Source organism: Neophocaena asiaeorientalis, unplaced genomic scaffold (assembly GCF_003031525.2).
Source record: "Neophocaena asiaeorientalis asiaeorientalis breed wild unplaced genomic scaffold, Neophocaena_asiaeorientalis_V1.1 scaffold192, whole genome shotgun sequence".
Lineage (NCBI taxonomy): Eukaryota > Metazoa > Chordata > Mammalia > Artiodactyla > Phocoenidae > Neophocaena > Neophocaena asiaeorientalis.
This window is the reverse complement of record NW_020185326.1, coordinates 2747479-2768459: the sequence shown is the minus strand read 5'-3', so window position 1 is coordinate 2768459 and position 20981 is coordinate 2747479. Positions and strand designations below refer to the sequence as shown.

General features: G+C 38.5%; 2 protein-coding genes across 3 annotated transcripts in view; one reads left to right on the top strand and one right to left on the bottom strand.

Moving 5' to 3' along the window:
- The window catches only part of ERP44 (endoplasmic reticulum protein 44), a 91558-nt gene extending 81159 nt beyond the window's left edge, over positions 1-10399 (bottom strand). The window contains exon 1 of the mRNA XM_024734405.1: positions 10141-10399. Within this exon, the coding sequence (XP_024590173.1) occupies positions 10141-10197 (57 nt within the window). The 5' untranslated portion in view covers positions 10198-10399. The remainder of the gene's footprint in view (positions 1-10140) is intronic.
- Positions 10400-10588: 189 nt separating this feature from the next.
- INVS (inversin) overlaps positions 10589-20981 on the top strand; it is a 135101-nt gene continuing 124708 nt past the window's right edge. For both annotated transcript variants that reach the window (XM_024734401.1, XM_024734400.1), the window contains exons 1-2: positions 10589-10749; positions 13667-13796. In XM_024734401.1, the coding sequence (XP_024590169.1) occupies positions 13691-13796 (106 nt within the window). In that variant the 5' untranslated portion in view covers positions 10589-10749; positions 13667-13690. The remainder of the gene's footprint in view (positions 10750-13666; positions 13797-20981) is intronic.

The following is a 20981-nucleotide window of genomic DNA, read 5'->3' as shown; positions in this document are numbered from 1 at the left end:
TCCCCTGCATCGGCAGGCGGACTCTCAACCACTGCGCCACCAGGGAAGCCCCGGCAGGAGGATTCTTAACCACTGCACCACCAGGGAAGCCCAGTATCCATTCTTAGAGTAAAAACTGGTGCTAGAAACTGAGGAATGAGTCAATTTGAGTAGCTGTTTTCAAAGAATTATTTTGACTACAAAAAAAAAAAATGTAGCTCTTTTAGAATGTGAAGTCATTACAGAAACGTGAGCTTTTACCAGCTAGCTGGGATTTTACTGCAATTGAGCCAGAACCATAGTAATAAAATGAAAGGAACTGAGAAATATCCAAATTTCTCTCTCAGATCAGATTCACAACTGAAACTGTTCTTTACTCACAGATAGACTTTAATGTTGTGTCAGTAATATTTTAAGAGTTGGCATTTCCCCCTACATTTTACAAAACTTCAAATACAACAAAACACCTAAACAGCAGGCATGTAAATATGAGAATCTTGTCCAAAGGGCCAAGAAATTTTAACTCCATTTAATATTTTACCTTATAAACTTACTCATGATCTCTACTCCATCACTAAATCACACTTTCTTCACATTTTGGAATTGGCTCAAATTTAGAAAACTGCTCTATGTATTAAAGATTAGCCTATCTTCATGAGCTCATACAACTTCTGGCCTTTTTAAAGTATGCAGGAAGAGAGATGCACAGTAATTTCTGAGTTTATCAAATTAGAAGATTAAGTTCCTGGCAAAGGTACCCTTCTGATATCTGAGGCAAACAAAATGTATCAACAGGCCATCTTTTTACAGGTAATTTTACTAACTAAAAATGTAGGTATGTACTTAATAAAATTTTCTCTATATCATTTCTAAAAATGAAGACTTCAAAAGGGACTTTATCACAGAGACAAACTGTAGGCCATCAAGTCCCAACATCCCAGTCACATTCCACTGGAAGGTCTGCTAGACTCCTCCAAACAGTCTATGCAATCCTACTCAATTTTCAGTTGAAAAACTAAGGCCTCAAGAAGGAAAGAGATTTGCCCTAAATGACCTTGTTAACTAGTAAAAGAAAAATACTAACACTCCAACTCTTATTTTCAAGTTTTAACTAGTATTCCCTGGTGCCTCCCTAAATTTGCCATTAGGCAACAACCAAAAGCCATGTCTGTGCTAATAAGATTATTGACGCTTTTTTCCAGGTTATTGCTATTCCTCGGACAGGTAAAATATGTGTCCCTCACAAGCCATGGAACACTATTTGAGGCATTTTCCTCATTCTTTACCTCACCTTTGTCTTGGTTTCTGAGACAGACAGCAAGAGCAAAGCTCTAGACCAGCCCTATCCAATGGCACTTTCTGCAACAATGGAAATGTTTCAGCACCTGGATTGTTCAATACAGTAGCCACTAGTTGCAAGTGACTACTGTGCCCTTGAGATATGGCTACTGTGACTGAGGAACGGAATTTTTTATTTTATTCCATTTTAATAAATTTAAGTTTACAGTACAATTCTAGATAATTATAACTTCTGTCATTATACTGCCTGAGACCCAGTAATGGTTCTTATATCCCTTCCCGCCTACTGAACTGAGCAAAACACTAACGATAGAGTCCCATAGAAATAAAAAGGCCTCCAATTCCTTTTTTCCAGGGTCAAAAATTCTTCTGATTCCTAAAGACCTTTTTCTAAAATCTCTTAAATCCAGTTACCAAAGCTTCCACCACTAGACCCTTAAAATCTTGAGGAAGAAATGGGTAAAGTATTGGCACTCTACTATTCACCCTGCAGTTTTCTTTAGCTCCAATACTAGAATGTTTTTCTGAGATGATTGCTTCCTTCATTTTCATTGTTTTTCTCTATTATTTTAGTAATGTTCATGTCTACAAACTCAGGTGCCTAAAAATTAGATACATTAAAATATAATTATAATTTTCAAGGTTATACATAACGAGAAAATCACAGAGCTAGAGGAATCAGAGATCTTGACCACAATATTACCGTGGGAAACAAAGCAGTTAGAATTTGACTGCAAACTTTACAAGAACAGAACCAAGACCTAAGATCCATGGCATTACATAAGAAACTTCTCCAAAGTCCCTTTTTTGTCCCTCTCCTCTTGAGTGGAGTAATCGGAAAGCTGGTGAGAATCCACTAAAGACCATGATTTTTATTTTGGCTAAGATAATAATGAGCTGTTCTAATGGAAACTGGCCAAAGGGTTTGCCAGCTTCTTTAGGGCCAAGTCTGACATCTGGCCATGTCAGTAAGCCATACAGCAAGACTCCTTAAAAAAAAATGAAACCAAAAAAGCAGGTATCCAATTCACGTTAAAGATTTATTAAGTTATTGAAGGGTACAAGCCTTCTTATTAATTCCACTCAAGCCTGAAAATTAACCCATCAATTTAACCTTTCAAGGCTCTACTCTTATCTTCCTTCAAGAAGATTTCTCTGATTCTGCCAATGAGAATAAATTTGCTTCTTTTCAAACATCTACAGCTGTACTTCTCATACTTTAATGGGCATATACGAATCAGCTAGGTACACTGTTAAAGTGCAGATTCTGAATCAGTACGCCTGGGGTGAGGACACTGGAAGAAGATCGCAGGTGATGCCCAGGCTCACCGCCACATTTCTGTATAGCAAGATCTACAACCCACTTCTACAAATACCTTAAGGGCACCTATCACTTTCATTTTGGAATTCTAATTATTTACATACACATCTTATCTCCCCCACTGAATTATAAATTCCTTGGAAGCATGATATGAATCTCAATTATATTTTTCTTTTCCACAGCAGACAGCAAACAGGCATTCAAACGCTAGGAGTAAAGGAAAGAATAATACCAAAGAAATAAAAGTTCCTGCAGCCTGGGCCATAGGTAGTTCCTCTCTATGGAATCAAAGGTAGGTTAAAGAGCACTGAATTCTGTGAAAAGTCAAACTGTTTTTCATTTACTTGGTTAAATGAAATACAGTGCAGTAATATCAGAAAAGCTGTGGCCAAAGCATGCTATTCCTTATACTGGATAGCAGAGTGATGGGGCACAGACCTGCAAAGCTAGCAGATTTTTTGAGGAAATACCCAATCAAATAATAAATTTATTAATTAGGGGAGTTACAGGAATATCCTTTTTAAAAAACATAATAGACTACACGAAGAATCACTGAATCATCAAATCCAGTATGTTTAACTTATAGACTAAAAAATTTAGTTAGGTGATTTATCCAAAGATACAAGTATATGGAAGAGGTGGAACTTGTACACAGATGCCCTGACAGCTAGTCCAGTATTCGTTGCACTATGCTACCTCATGAATGGACTCTACATGAAGAAATAACACTTTCCATCATTCTTAAACTGTATCTTGTGAGCACATCTATTCTGAATTACTGGAAGAAGAATGAGTAAACAATTTTTTGAAAAGGGGGCAACTAACATAAACACATACATACTCAAGCAGGAATATAAATGGTTAATAAATATGAAAAAAATCAACTTTGGTTGTAATCACAGAAATGTAAATTTAAATCAGATAATATTTTCGGTCTACTAAATTGGCACAGACTACAAAAAACACCCACTGTAACTAAAGTGTAAGGAAGTGGGCATACTCATACAGTTTTGTTTTGGGGTTTTTTTCCAGAAAAATTGCTTTAATTTGTTTGCATAATACCAAAGTGTTTCTCCCTTTTTAAAAAAAATACATCTTTATTGGAGTATAATTGCTTCACAATACCGTGTTAGTTTCTGTGGCACAACAAAGTGAATCAGCCATATGCATACACATGTCCCCACATCCCCTCCTTCTTGAGCCTCCCTCCTATCCTCCCTATCCCACCCAGGTGGTCACAAAGCACCAAGATGATCTCCCTGTGTTATGCTGCTGCTTCCCACTAGCCATCCATTTTACATTTGGTGTGTATATATGTCAATGCTACTCTCACTTCGCCCCAGCTTCCCCCTCCCCGCCATGTCCTCAAGTCCATTCTCTATGTCTATGTCTTTATTCCTGCCCTGCCACTCATACACTGTTGACAGAAATAAATGTCTGTACAACTTTTCAGTAGGGCAAATTTGTACAATGTATCAGAAATCCTAAATAATAGCTATACCATAGGATCTAAGAAATACAATTCTGGAAAATTAACCTGAGGATATATTTGGAGATCTGCAGTGAACATCATTGTATATGTATCATTTGTACATTTTTTTTTTTTACAATTGTGAAAAGCTGGAGATGACCAATAACCATATTTTATACTAAAAATACCATAATTTATATTAAAATAATAGTATTTTAACAAACGATGAAGATATAGTGCATCTAAAAGTTGAGCTACTATAGTGTGGAAAATGTTTTCAATAACTGACAATCAGACATCTTTTCCAAGGCTTTTACAAGTTTTAACCCAACAGAAATATTACTGAATAGAGTAATATATTCCAGCGCTTCTGATTCTGGCTGCATCCTTGGATCAACTAAGGAGATAAAGGGTTAAGAACTCCGTGTCAAAGAATGCAAATGGCCTTTACACAGAAAAAAGCTCATATGAAAAGAGAATCAAGTTAAAATGCACTGAGATAGGGCTTCCCGGTGGCCCAGTGGTTGAGAATCTGCCTGCTAATGCAGGGGACACAGGTTCGAGCCTTGGTCTGGGAGGATCCCACATGCCACGGAGCAACTAGGCCCGTGAGCCACAACTACTGAGCCTGCGCATCTGGAGCCTGTGCTCCGCAACAAGAGAGGCCGTCATAGTGAGAGGCCCGCACACCGTGATGAAGAGTGGTCCGCCTTGCCACAACTAGAGAAAGCCCTCTCACAGAAACGAAGACCCAACACAGCAAAAATAAATAAATTAATAAACTCCTACCCCCAACATCTAAAAAAAAAAAATGCACTGAGATACCATTTCTCACCTATCAGATTGACAAACACCCAATCATTTGACATCAACCTTATTAGCAAAGATATGAGAAAACTCTGTTACGTTGTTGGTGAGAACTCAAAAAACGGCAAAACTCCTTCCACTATCTAGCAACATCTACAAAGTTACAAATACACTTACCATTTGCCTGAGCAACGTCAATTACAGGAATCTATCTCAAAGATACACAAGCAAAAGTAGTTTTGCAAAGTAGTTTAACACATTTGTTAAAGCAAAAGAATGGAAACAATAGTAGCACATCTAACCAGAGGAGCAATAAGCAGTTTAAAAGAAATAGGGAATATTTCTATTCTGATCTCTAGGATACACTTTATAGAGTTTTAAAGGGGAGAGAAAGAGGTGGAGAGAGAAAGTATGAATATGCTAGAGTTTATCAAGGGGAGGGAGAAACAAATATACACAAATATATAAGTACAAGTAGATTGCTTACATTTTCTTTTTAAAAGGAAGAATTTTTTAAAACATTTTTAATTTTAAAGGTCTCTTATATTAGGTGGAAGTTAAGACAGTAGAATAGACAGGGATAGACGTTGGCCTGCTGTAAACATAGTTTGCTTTAAAGATTTGCTTTGGAAGCAGTAAATTTTACATAATTATATATTAGAAGATTTTTTTTAAAAACTGAAAGCTAAATGAACCTAACCATATATTGAGTTGATGGTTAAGCCCACATAAATTTAATTACAAATTTATAGGGAACAAAAGGAACAGAGAAACATGAAACTACACTATGAGGATACAATCAGCAATATTCAGAATGTGGCAAATTCTACAGAACAGAGGACCCAGTTTCCCCAACAATAAATTACAAGGAAAAAAAATGAGATGGAGAGTGAGCCTATAGATTTGTAAAGTTTTATAAGAGACATATAAGCCCATTGGGATGTATGAACCTTATATAGCTCCTGCTTTGAACGTTCAATTTGTTTAAAAAAAAATTTTTTTTTCTTTGAAACAGTCAGGAAAATCTGAACATTGACTAGATATTTGATGACATAAAGAAATTTCAGTTACTTTTTCTAGATGTGATAATGGTATTCTGGTTTTTGCTTTGTTGTTTAATTCTTATCTTTTAGAGAGACATACTAAAGAAAAAACAAATGACCTGGGAATTAAAAACAAACAAACAAAGAACAATGTTTGGATCCCACAGATATAACTAGCCTGATATAGGGCCTACACATCATTGTATTAAAACTGCCCCAGGCAGTTCCAATGAGCTGATCCAATGAGATCAGTTTTGTAAACCACTGATCTGGGGCAAGTCATATCTATAGGATAAATAACTCACTGAGTTATGAATGGAACTACATGTCTCCAAAAGTACTCTTCTTGAAGGTAGGAATCAGTATTTATCATTGGCACTAATGGCTAAAACTGACATCTCTGAATTCTACTGTACTTATTTTTAAGGTACTTATAAAGTTAAATAAATGTTTACTTAGCTCTCTGATTTACTTAGTTTCCTAAGCAAACTTTTCTTGGCTTCTTATACATATTGAACAAACCAGGAGCAATAATGGTAAAAGCCTTAATGTCCAGGCACAAGGCAATTAGAGCTAGTAACAACTTATGATCTATAAACATAAACCATTAAGTGATTAACAAGAAAGCATTCTCAATAAAGCAACTGGAGCAGGTTACAAACCTCTGAACCACAGAAGGTCATTGAGGCTATATCAGACAACTTCATTCCAATTTAGTCTTATTTCTCTTATCTCACCTTTTCAAAACTTTTGTATACAACCAGTGCAGGAAGAACTGCTAAGAAATAATTAATTTAAGGGGAAAATGATCACTTTTAACCCTGAATAAACCCATCTCAGGTAGAAAGATAAGCAGAAAAGGGCTAATTAATAAGTAACTGATCCTTTGGTTAGTGATAAATGAAATGTCCCTTTAACTTATCCTATAAGCTGCCAAGTAATGACTGTCACAAAGCAAAATGAAAAGATAATGCCGAGGGCTTCCCTGGTGGCACAGCGGTTGAGAGTCCGCCTGCCGATGCAGGGGACACGGGTTCATGCCCCGGTCCAGGAAGGTCCCACATGCCGCGGAGCGGCTGGGCCCGTGAGCCATGGCCGCTGACCCTGCGCGTCTGGAGCCGGAGCCTGTGCTCCGCAACGGGAGAGGCCACAACAGTGAGAGGCCCGCGTACCGCAAAAAAAAAAAAAAAAAAAAAAAAAGATAATGCCAAGATACATCTGGCCAGGTGCTTTCCTCAGATTCAGGCAGCTCTCCTTAAGAGAGCACACAATTGGGAAAGAATTTCCCAATCCAGACATTATATACATGGGGTTTTAGCAGAGAAACACTGCTGTCTCCAGCATTTCAATCATCCACAAAATATGATGAACAGTTATGGAGGCAGAGATTATACAGTTCAGAAACTAAAGTTGTAATCACATACCTAATGGATCAATTCAAACCATTACAGAAACAATAAATATTCGTGAGGTACAGAAAAGGTATCAGGAGAATTATGCCTCTTTGCATTTGCCAGGTGACTCAAATTTTTCTTCAGATTTATCCAAAATCAGTGCACCCCTATACTACCGCACTTTGTCCAAGACATGCTGCAAATTCAGTGGAGTTTAAAAATAATTTAAAGGCAATGGGGGTGTTTCAAAAAGCAAGCTTGAAATAAAAGAACTCATTCTCTAAGACCCTGACTTTAAAGATATCTATACATAAAAGCTCAGGGGGAAAAAAGTTATCACACTGAACTTCTGTGTTTAGTTACCCATCCCAGAAAGGCTTTTTAGGAATAGAATGATATGTCCCAACATGCTTTTGAGATCAGGGGGAAAAAAAACACTACCTGCCTGCAGAAGTTTAGGATTTTATGTTCCTGCTGTTATCTTATGAACACCACTAACTCTCAATAGATCTAGTTCTTTAGGGCTGAGGTAGAGTTTACCTGAAAAAAAAAATTATTGTGGTAAGAGAATATATGGCTTCTTATAGCAGGCCATTTAAGGAAAAAATGACCTCAGCTAGGGGGAAACTTGGATATTCAATGGCTGTATGTGGGAGGGAATAAACTTGAAGTCTGAGAGGGGAAGTTAGAGGGAGGAGGAAGAAAGCACACTGGAGAAGATAAAGGGTATATTTTTAGACAGGTGGGATACTGAGTAAGCAGTTTCCATCAATAGAACAGAACTGCCAGTTAGATAAGTATTTCAAACTGTGATCAGACAGATGTTCTATAAATATTTGCTAACTGGTATATGACTATTAAAACTACTTTGGTAAATACTGTGTTCAAACTGAATCTAGCTCAACTTGTAACTCTGGCTTACTAAACCTTTTCTTGGGCTTTATTTTCCAGCCTACTAACCTTTACAGGTATTCTCGAAAATGTCTTCTATTCCTCTACATTTACTCAGAGAGATAAGTATACAAAATGTTAACTAGATTTTAAAAGTATTAGAAAAAACTCTTTTTTATGCTTAACAGGGTTTGTAGGTTTTCTATAAAAAGTATGAGTTATTTCAAAATAAATTCTTTTCTCCTTCTTAAACTTAGCTCTACAACCGAACAGTGCATCTGATGTAGTTTTGCTATTCAGTATTTCAACTTCTCTTTCCAATCTCTTAAGATTTTTTGCCCTTCATATTTTTTGTAACCTAAAAGTAATTTCTGGCAAACAACTCATAATTCAGGCCATGTTTATGGACATGGAAAGATTAGTATCTATTATCCTTGAAGAGAAAGTGGTCTCTGATAATAATGAGTATTATTCCAGTACTGCTAGAAGGAAGAGAGCCACAGAGTATAATGCAATCACCAAGAAACAGCTCTCTACAGAGTATTTTCCTCTATACAGAAGCCATTCATTACCATATAATTATAAGAAGTCCCAATAAGACACTTCATCATTTAACATCACCATGTTTATATGCAACTTTTAGTTCTCAAAAGTACTTTGACATTCCCCTTAGTTTTCATAGCACTTATTCTCTGAAAAGGTCCAAATACTGTGTATGGCCTTTGAATATGACTTGAAAATCACAAAGAAAAGAGAGGGGAGAGAGGAAGGAGAGAGGAGAGAAGGGAAAATGGGGAGAGAGGGAAAAGGGAGAGGGAGAAACTACTTCAAACACAAATATTAAAAATGTAATGTGATATGGCAGAATAAGCACTGCGAGTCAAGAGATGTGCTTCAAATCCCAGTTCTGCTGGTAACCAGCTATACGCCTTCCTCTGAGTCATTTAATTATATTTTTTTACACTGTCAGACTGATTTTGACTTAGTGTTCACCTTAAATTTAGCTTTTTAAAAACCTACTACAATTAAAGTACTTCAAATATCGTATTATAACACTAGCTCAATTAAAGGTCCATCATTTTACCACCTGGAGTTAGTCCTTCACTTTTGTCTCAATTTGACCTGCAGCCTGGATTACTTAGGCTGCACCCTCAAGATGTATTTGGAGGAAGAGGGGCTGTAGGAAGATTCCTTTACAAGATGGGATGGTGCTGAGCCGGTGAGGAAGTTAAGGAATAAGTGCACATGCATGCATAAAACCTGGTCATTCACAAATCAGGAGCACTGAAGAACAATTCTGTTTAAATTTCGGGAGGTATAACCAGATTTGAGGGCGGCTCTGAACTGAGGCTTTCTGGTAATCACAGCCTCCACCCTTCAAACCTTTACTCCCCCAGTGGACACCAAACCAATTTCCAGTTCCGGGTTCCCAACCAATCGTATCAAGCCACAACAGAGGGCTCCGCCGACCCGGGCACCGTTTTAGGGCTCCAGAGCGAGATGCACAAGACCCCAGCACCTGTCGGCCTCACATTCTTCCCAAAAAGAGGGGGTGGGAGGGAACCAGTAGGTCTATGCCCCGACCTTCTGTACTCAGGCTACCGCAAAGTCCGTGAGCCCTCTGGACTGAAACAACCTCCGAAATCCAGGGGAAGGGGCGCTGCTCGCCGTGACCCTCCCACAGATCCTTCTCCCAGGGCTAATCTCCGGTTTATAGGTCCCACCTCCGACCGTGGTTTCTCAGGCCTCGGGAACCCCGGGCCTGGGAAGCTGACGGACGGATGCCGAGAATGAAGGCAGCGGGGGAGGGTGCACTCCTCGCCACCAGAGAAAAAGATAGGAAAGCAGGGGTAGCGGCAACTGTGTCCCCCTCGGCGAGGGCGGCAGGCCATCCGAATGTCTGCCGAAGGGTCTGTCATTCCTTTACTCACTCACCAGGAGCAGCAGGGAGCATCTGAGGTCGGGTAAGGATAGGAAGACGGCAGGACTCATGGTAACGCCGCGGCAGGGACTGGCGTTGGCGGCTGGGACTGGACAGGGTTGGGTTGGGTTAGGAAAGGGCTGGGCTCCGGGAGCCGGCGGCAGTGGAGGATTCTCCCGGCAGCTGCACCTCGTCCTCTCGACCCGGAGCTCCAGCGGCGAACACCCGGGACAACTTCCAGAGAGGCCTTGCACACCCTCACTTCCGGGTCCTGCCTACCTCGGAGCACATCGGAATATGTAGTCCTGCCCCATTCTCAAAGAGCACGTCATTGGGCACCAAGAACTCTTTTCCCATCAGGCTATCGGCCCCGGTCCACCGAGCCCGCCGCGCGCGGGGCTCTGTGGGATAGAAAGGGCGGAGCGCGGGAACTACAATTCCCAGGAGGCTGTGCAGCCGGGAGTCTCGGGCGGCCTTCCGAGGGGCTCCGCCAGTTTCAGCGCTCAGCGCGGTGGGCTCTGTCCCAGCCGGATGTAGTGGCTTGACCTCGCAGGAGGGGCGGCCCAGCGGGGGTCGTGCCTCCTGGAGCCGCCCCCAGGACGTGAGTCCTGGAGGAGGCGAGGGTGAGTAAGAGGGGGCCTGGCTGGGGAGGCTCCTATCGATCTGCACTGCTTGGCCCCTGCCTCAAACTCACGACCCTCCTGTCCTGGGCTGTGGCCTGAACCTCCCATCACTGGCCTCCTCGCCTGCTGCCTCTTCTCTTTGCGCTAATTCTTGCATTATAAAGCCCGAGCCACCCCTCTGGGTTTCAGTGGAATGTGTCAATGACTTACCCCTAATTGTCTCTTTGGGCTCCTGTAGGGAATAGATGTGGGATGGACTGGGAAAGCACGTTGTAAACTGAAAAGCTCAGCGCGAGAGTGATTGCTACTAATGCATGGATCACACCTGCAGGATAATTTAAAAATTCGTTAGCCAGGCAGCTGAGGAACAACCTGGCTGCCCCCGTTAGCTCTCCAGCCTCATCTACGGAACACCCAGCCAGGTCCACGTGCCCCCAATTGTAGCCACACAAATCACAACTAAGTAGCCGTGAGGCATTTAACTCTTCTGTGGTTCTCCCTACTCCTTGCCTTTGCTTCAGCTTCCCTGCTGCCCGGAATGGCCCTAACCCCTTCTCTACCTGGATAGCCATCTCAAATGTCGCCATCCCTGAGAACGTCCCAAACAACCAACCATTTGGTCCTAATCAAAATTACTCTTCCTTTGCTTATGACTACAGCACCACTAGTTTTCTATGGTTTTAATTATTAGAGCATTTATTACACTGGCTTATTCTATAATTAGTTAATGATGATTATACCTTTGCATTGTATAGTATTTCATAATTAACAAAGTGGTTTTGATTTTCATCTGTAAAAAATTTACAAATAGCATTAGCGCTAAAAAAAAAATACGTATGCGTTTGAACTTAAAAAAAAGGGGGGGACCTTAAAGAATGGATTTCTCAGGCTGACAAAATTAAAACAGTGATAGAGCCAAGATTTTTATTTAGGTCTCCTCTCTCCTAGTCCAGTGTTCTTATCTCTATACCACTCAGCGACCTCTCTGACAGAGAGATAGAAATGAGGAATTTAAAAAGAGCAGAGACTCATATGAGTATGAACTCATTACTCCAAGAAACTAAACTTTGACCCTGCTCACCCTCTGGACTTAGCACTCAGCCTATGACTTTTCATTCAACAAACACTCACTGAACACTAGCACCTGTTACTGTGCTAAATGCTAAGAATTATGAGATGACGTATATATAAATATATTGGGCTGGCCAAAAATTTCATTTGGTTAGTGAATACGTTTTTCAATAAAGTTCTTCGTGAAAATGAAAAATGCCTTTTATTTTTACTTAAAACTGAACGAACTTTTTGGCCAACCCAATATATAACATACAATTTTTAGTTTATTTTCAAAAGTTTTCTGTGATTCTAATGTGCCTAAAACTCTGATTACCTAGAGTCTAAAGTGATAGGCATTAGAGTTCAGTACAGTGCCTAGCACATAGCTGGCACTCAACTTGTTGAATGATCAACTTGGTCTACCAATTTCATGTTTCATATTTTACAGAAAAGCAGAGCTGAGGCAGCCTAAGTGTTCACTCCATATTATTAACAGAACTGGATCTTGATCCCAAGTGCAATTACTCCTCTACTGTGTTTCCACCTCCAACCCTGTTTTGTAGCTTCTTTCAAGTCACTTTAATATAATCCTGCATATGACTGGTTTTTCTGACATGACAGACATGCTCAGACATGACAGAGTCTCTCAAAACGCCCATTTCTGCCAAGATGTTAACTCAAATTGTCAGCAAAATAAAGCCATGAAGAGCTGACTTTACCAAAATTAAGAAAATGCTTTCACTCTAAGGCAGAACTTGAACCAAAAATCTTCATCAGTGACAGCCAAGTACTAGCTCATGAGTTGTGATAAATTTATTTTACAAAGCTCTCAGATCCTTGGGAGTCACAGAGATTGGAGTGTCAGTTTCTGGTAAAATCAGAAGAGGGCTTGCTTACCCTTACTGCAGATACTAACTGTAGCTAATTAACAGCTGCTCCCTTTAGATAGGTACGTATGCTCCACTTTGCCATGTTCCCCATGACTCCCCATGTTTCTTGCCCTTGTTACCTCCCTGATCCTTGTAGGCATTCAACTTTGGAACTTTGATATAGCATCTTTGCTTTAGGATGGAAGTTTTAAGATCATTGATGAAACGACCCCTCTTTCCTTCCCGTCAGATGCTTGAATTCTTCCTGCTGCATTTCTGACATAATCCAGCCTCTGCTTAAACACTCTTATGATAAGGAACTCACTATTTTCCTATGCAGCTAATGCATTTCTAGAAGGTTCTATCAAACCATATGAGACTACCAGTCAAAGCAAAATTTTTCCTTAATGAAAAATGGTTTATCCTAATGATGTGGTTTCCAAGTTAAGTTCCTACGGTCAAGATCTCTAACTAGGTATATTTCCCTGGTGGACACAAGGGGAAAACAAATATAAATTCCTCCTTTTGTGGGCATGAGAGAAAGAATGAAGTACCTTCTAATTTAGTGCTTAAATCTAGGTAATTCTAACCTGACAATTAAGTTCACATCATACCTATTTTGTGGCTTGGTCATCACCTTTATTCCCAATATCAATTCTAATATTTAGTATTAACGTGGAATCAAATCACCTGTATTAACTTAGCAAGTCACTGTGACTTTTGGACCCTGTGTCTAATGTTAAATATTCAGCCTTTTTTTTTTTTTCCTCAGCCCCTGAGAAGGGTCTTGAAGCATCTAATCCTTTCATTTTACAGATGAGCAGCTTGTACAAGGGGTCACCTAATTTACTCCATTATGGCAATTCTAAGACTAGGACTGTAGACTTTTTGAATCCTGGTGAAATATTTCTAGTAAACCATGTTTATAATATACCCCTTTAGAACTGATGAGATGGATTTCCTACAGATACTTATTGGTTGCATCATCATTTCAGGTTGTTCCAGTTGTTGAGAAGACTATGAACAGGTCAGAGAACTTGTTCTTTCCTGGTTCCTCATTAGCATCCCAAGTTCATGCTGCTGCTATTAATGGAGATAAGGGTGCTCTTCACAAGCTTATCACAGGTAAGCTCCAAGCTCCCCTTAAGTACAGAAACTTTAAAAAGAACTCTTTGTCCTAAGGAAGTTTGTTAATCTTAGTCTTAATTTGCAATTTACTTACACATTTTAATGGAAATACATTATTGTTTATATTTGGTTTCAGGACTTGGACAAGAAAGAAGTTAAGTCCTGAAACTTAAAAATACAGGTTAAGATGAGATGAAAAGTACTTGAGAAATATCTGTGTGTTTGGCATTGAATCTGGATGTGTACTTTAAGGTGCTAAGAGAATTAATTCATCTTTGTAACAGCAGAGATCTGGAATGAGATATTGGCTAGTGAGCTATAACATTTAATATATACCCAAAGTATTAATGTTTACAAATAATTTAAATTTTAACGATTTAAAAAAATGTTTAACATCTTTATTGGAGTGTAATTGGTTTACAACAGTGTGTTAGTTTCTGCTAATGATTTAAAATTGATTCAGTGTTCTCCTTATCATTGATTCAATTGATTGATTGTGTTCAATTAAATTGATTGTGTTCACCCTATCTTATAGTGAGAGAAAGGTCCAATATGGAGGCTCTAGAAGAACTTTCTAGAGAAGTTCTAGAGAATAAAGTGAATAGGAGAAAGACAGTGGGTAAGAATATTCCAGAATTGTAAAAATCACAAATCCACATGTTTACAAGTCATTAGTCCCAAAGAAAAGAAATAAAATAAAAATTTCTGTTATTTGTAATCTCTATACATACCAGTGTCTAGGGACATTATGATTGACAACCTGGGCTTTAAAATCAAGTCAACACTACTTGAACTTCCATACCTATTCTTTCAGAATTTATTTTCGCCCTACATTTCCAGTTTCTCCAGGAACTACCCATGCACCCTAACTGCTGGCTAGGCTTTCTATTCCTCAGTATGCCATGAATTTTGTCTTTAGTTTTCTCTATACATCTGTCCCTTCTCCCCTTTTCTACCTTCTACCCCCTTACCTTCTTCTCTACTAAACAAACTCCAATTCATCTTCAAAGACAAAATTCTTTTACCACATTCTCTGTAAAGATTTCTCTTCTCTATCAGAGATGTGATCCTCACATTACCTCAGCTACCTACATTCAGTTACTGCTTGGAATTTGACATCTTCAACCACCTCTGAATCACTCATTCAACCATCCACCATTCAACTAAAACTCTGTTAGTTCCAGCTCATTTGCTAATGAGAACAGTAGTTTTTCAATGTCACTGAGACCCCCTATCCATTATCTTCTCTACTTTCGACCATCAGTCTCCTTCTGTCTTTACTTTCGTCCCTATTCAGTCCTGATTCCATGGTCTATTACTAAAATCCTTCCCTTGGAAAAACTCCCTTTTCTTCTCACCTGTTACACCTGGCTGTTGCAATCCCAGCTCTGGATGGACCTAATCCATCTACCTCTGCCAAGCCCTGAACAATTTAACCTGTCTGGAAGATTTGTAACCCCCTAAATTTAAGACTACTCATTTCATAAAGGCACTCAACAGTCTCTGCTCATCATACTACAGTTCTCCATAATTACTGTTCCACACCTTCTCACTCTACCAGAACTCTGCCGCTTCTCCCTCCCTGCCTTCTCTGCTAATGCTTTATGCTTCTTACCAAAAATGAAAACACTAAATAGGAACTCCCTCATCTTTCAGCCTGATATCTACAAATCAACCTACAGCTACACCCGTCTTCTTCTCTCTCCCTGCTAAAACAGAGCAAATATCCCTTTCTGTCAAAGAGTTTTTCCACACATACTCTGTATTATATTGCTTCCTATCTTCTCAGGGATCTTGTTCCATTTTCTTTAAACCTCTGATTACTATATCATCAACCTTTTCTTCTATATTCTTTTATCAACATTTAAACATGCTCTATTGTCTCCATTATTTAAAAATCCCTTCTCTGTTCCTTCATCCCCCTCAAGGTATTACCATATCTCTCAACTTTCCTTTGTGTAAGTGTACCAGTGCATGGGCTAAACTGCTATAACAGTGACTTAAATAAGATAGAGGTATGTTTCATTCTCATAACAGTACAAAGGTAAGTGGGCAGCCTAGGGTGGATAAACATCTCTGCTTCATAAAATCGTCCAGGGATGCTGCTAGGGCTTAGCTTTGCCATTCTCAACATGTGGCTTCCATCTCTGGGTCAAAGGCAGATTCTTCCACTGTAGTCACAGCCCAGCCAGCAGGAAGCGGGAAGGAGAGAGTGCAGAATAGCAATTTGTCATTCTGGAAATGGGTGGACTTAGAGCCACACCTAGGACAAAAGAGGCTAAAAAAAAATCTATCTCCCTGGATGGCATCATGCCCAGCTAAAACGCAGGGTGTTCAGTTCCCAAAAAGAAGAATGAGAGAATGGATATGGGGACAATTATCACCCTCTGTCACCAAAACCAAGCTTCTTGAGCCACCTGCACTCATTATCCCCACTTATTTATCTCAATCCATATTTTTCTGAAAGAAAATAAAACATGCTTTCTTATTTTGAAATATACATATAGTGAAGTCCATAGAACATAAATGTTCAGTTTAACAAATAAATATAAGTCAAACATCCATGTAATCATCACTAGGTCAAAGAACAGAACACTGTTCCCCCAGAAACCCCACTGCATCCTTCCCTCCCCTTTGGACTAATTTGCTGTCTTGACGTTTACAGTAATAATTATATTGTAGTTTTACCACCTAGTTATATATCTTAAACACTATAGTTTAGCTTTGCCTTTTCTGGACTTTTTTGGCTAAATGTTCCACGTTTACTTGTACTAAAAATTGTGTACTCAGTTATGTCACTTTCATGTTCAAAACTCTTTAATTGCTTCCCATTGTACCTGGAATAAAATTTGAAAGTGTACCTGTACCTCTTTCCCTCTCCAACCTCATATTTCACCACTCTCTTCCTAGAAAAACCTGCTTTATTTTCATTTCCCAAATCTGTAAGCCCTTTTCCATCTCAGGGCTTTTGCCTGAAATACTATTCTCCCCATTCTCTGTCTGACTGACCCTTACTCATTCTTCATATCTCAGCATTAAGATCACTTATTCAAAGAGGCCTGCTCTGCCCATCCATTCTCAGTGAAATCTGTTCATCGTGTCCTGTCTTGGAACTCTGCAGTTTTCCTTCACAGAATTTATCTCAGATTGTAATTCTGTGTGTATATGTATGACTATTTTAATGTCTCTCTCCTCTGTAAGCTAAGAGCCTCCATGAGTATAGACTAGGTCTGTTTAGTTCATCATTATATACACAAAATCCAGCACAGTGCTTGGCACATAGTAGCCACATGGGAAATATTTGTTGAAGGAGTAAATAAATATAATCATTCTTTAAGCATCTTTCCTCCCAAGAAGTCTATAATCATCTAGAGGGCTGAGATTAAATCTGAATTGAGTTGAATTGAACTGAGAGACAAGTTAGGACTAAATTCCATTGGAAAAAAAATTTATTTAAGTCAGAATTCCTCAAGAAAACATATCTTGTAAAATAAATCTTTTATTATTTTAACATGAAATATAATCTTCAAAGGGAACAAAGTGTGCAGTATGTTGTAGGCTCAATCATATAAATTAATGTGTTACATAATAAAACTTGAAATATTCCTATAATTTTCTATCCCCAAAGAAAAAATTCCTTAGAAACAAAGAAGCAATCATGATGTGAAACGAGTACAGAGCTGATAAATGTATTTATAAATTGGTCCCCTATGTTTTCTGTCATCTTGTCTAAGGAACCCCTTATTCATTAACTGACTTTGAGCTGTAACACTGTTCACCTTTTAAGAATTCTGCCATTTTTGTCTTCCGTGCAAAGACAATAATACCTTTGCTCTGTGGTATTTCCTAACATTTGTATATTCCTATCAAATAATGTGGTTTTTTTTAGTATTAAGATACATCTTAAATTTCAGTGCATCTTGTACCTTCTTTTATATAGCGCGAGAGTGCCTATCTCTAAATATATGCTATTTCTCTTTTCTAAACTAGTCACATAGTACTACAAATGAGATATATTTTTTCTTCAATCTTTGCTCACCAATTGCTCAGTGAATTCATTCACTTTAGCATTTTCTGTTTTCCCTTCTCCGTTTCCATGGAGAAGGATGTCGTGATGTGTTTGACTCCATGGAAACAGATGAGCATCTCTTTCTACATACACAACTAATTAAATCGAACACTTTCTGTGCTGCCCATTGTTCAGGAGGAGGAGTGAAGAGGCTTTCCCTGAATGAGACATCATTTTAGTAGCAATTCTTAGTGTTTAGTGTAATACGATGGATTAATGTTTTAACATAACTCATTACATCCTAGATTCAGATGAATTAGGGCTCAGTCCTGGACCCTAAAAACATAAACATACATAGTAAAATCCTTACATGCTATGACTATCATTTATACATAAGTAGATTTTTCTTGTAATATCCATCTCAAGTAATTTAATTGAATACCAGAGACATCGTTGATAATATATTCTAGTAGATTCACTTTAATACTATACAATGTAATATAGTAGAAAGGTTATAGATTTAGAGTCAGATAAACCTGAGTCTTGAATTCTGGCTTTGTCATTTATCAGTTATATTACCTTGGCTTGAACCACTTAATCTTTTTGAGCCCTCAGTTTCCTCATCTGTAAACTATAGATTATAATACTGTGCCTGTGGGACAGTTAAATTAGATAATGACTGTAAAACATCTAGCATCACACCTGACACATTGTAGACAATAAATAGAACCTTATTACTATTATTGTATCAGGCTGGATTTCCTGTAAAAGAATCCAATCTTACATAGTTTCAGAAATGTCTCAAAATGAAAAAGCTCTAAATGCTAAGAAAAAAAATGATGCTGCTTTCTTTGTGAAAACCAAACAAAATAACTTGTAAATATTCACTGTGTAATGATGGTTCCTGGCATTACTGCTAACAGTGTTTGGGGCATTTGCAGTGGTGAAGTGACCAAGCAGCACCATTTCTGATTCTACTACAACTTTTGTTGGCCTGTCCATGTTCTACACTAATATAAATCTCTCTGAATCATGGTCTCTCTTTGTTTATAACATCTCCCAACACAGTAGCTGGGTGTGGCAAGGAGCCTCATAAGTGGTAGAGCAGTGACATTATTTCAGGTTCCTTCTTCCTTTACTTCAACCCTGTCACTGAGGGTTAGGGTCATTGAATGTTTTATAAATGCTTGCTTATATACATGTATTTACAAATATACTTACATGCATATGCATCCATACTAATAGCAATAAAATGAGCCAACATTCATAAAGTTATGTTATATAAGCACTGTGTTAAGCATTTTGTAACTTATGAACTCATTTAATAGCAAGACACCACAGAGTTTGGGGTACTCTCATTTCCCTCATTTCATAGGTCAGGAAACTGAGATGCAGACAGATTAAGTAACTTGTCTAATAAGTAACAGAACTGAGATTGAAGCCTGCAAGACTGATTGTAAAGCCTGTGCTTTTAACTACTAACATATGGGACCTCCATGTGTGGGTGGATATGTCTAGTATACATGCACATTCGTATGTATGAGTACATAGAGAATGAGAAAGACAAGAGAGATGATTAGGTCTAAACCTTGACAGATGAAATTCATGGTTATCTAGTTGGAACTTTTCTGAATTTTTTTTGTGCTATGAGCCCTTTTGGCAATCTGGTGAACTTCATGGACCCCTTCTCAGAAATATATATTTTAAGAGCTTAAATATAATATAATAAGAATCCAAAGAAAATCAGCTGTATTGAAATACAGTTATCAAAGTATTTTCAAATTATGATGTAGCAATATACTTGCAATCATTTTTTTAACACAGTAAATAGCAAGATCTAGTGGCAGATCTAACAACTATGATAATTTCAAAGTAGCAATGAGTGTAAATGATATTTAAGATACCTCAACAATGATAGATGTGTAAAAATATTTTCTAAAATCTCAAGTACCCTCAAAATATAATATGTCCCATGTTATTATTATTATTCTCATTTTAAATTAGGACACTGAGACTCAGAAGTTAAGCAGTTTAGTTGCATAGTTAATAACTGCAAGGTTGAAACTCAAACCAAGTCATTGGATTATGTATCCTATCTTCTTTCCATTGTTCACGTGTTGCCTCTATTACAATAAGCAGATATTTTTAAATGACCACAGATGATGGTGACAATATGAAAGGTGTGAAGTAAGAAGTAGATGAAAACAGATAAATGCATCTTTGATGCCACACAAAGGTAACATTTTAGAACAAATAAATAAGATATCAGTAGAGAATGCTGGATTTACTTGTGTTGGACAGTATGGCACCATAGCTATTGTGTAGAGTGTCACAACTCTCACTACAAGTGACAGTTATTTCCTCTAACTGCTAGAGCTGGAGCTCTGGTTTCTACACATACATACAGAGACTCTTCTGCTTCAACTAGCCTTAAAATAACCAAATGCAGCAGAGCAATCATGGTTCCACCTCAGCTTTCTGATCTATGTTCAGACTGAGCACAAGCAGAATGCCAACCCCCGTTGGTCATGGATTAGAGGCTACCTCCATAGTTGCCAGAATAATTAAAACAACACAGCACACTAGCCAGCTGCATCCTATATTAGCTGTTCCTGACAGGAATGCAAATTTAAATGCACTGCCATCCAGTGAATATTAGTTTACATCATAAGCCCCACATGTATATAACATGTTGCAGTTACCAGACACAAATGATAAATCATTTAATTCATTCATCAAAATAAGCTATGGTGGAGACTGGACAGGTATTGGCTGAATGTTGTTAACTGTGGAAATGAAGGAAGGGAGTAGGGTAGCTAGATAAAGAAGCAGGCCTTTCTCAGTTACTCTCGTTCAGGAAGCTCAGAACTTAATGGGACACTCACCACTCAGAAACTAGCCATAGAACCACTATCCCCCTAAAAGCAACTCAAAACAGGACCCAGGTGAGAGTAAGTGCTGCTTTTTCTAATTATGACTAGGGGATACATGCTTTCAGCTACCTCAGATGCAGAAATTTTCCTTATAGGCACAACATATTAGATGGTGGTGACATAACCCAATTAAATCTGCTGGGAAGTATAAATACCCGTTACACAAAAGCAAAGTATGTCAGGGATTGAAGAGAAGGCTTGAAGTTTCCCTGTATCTTACAGCCGACTTGGTAAGAGTGG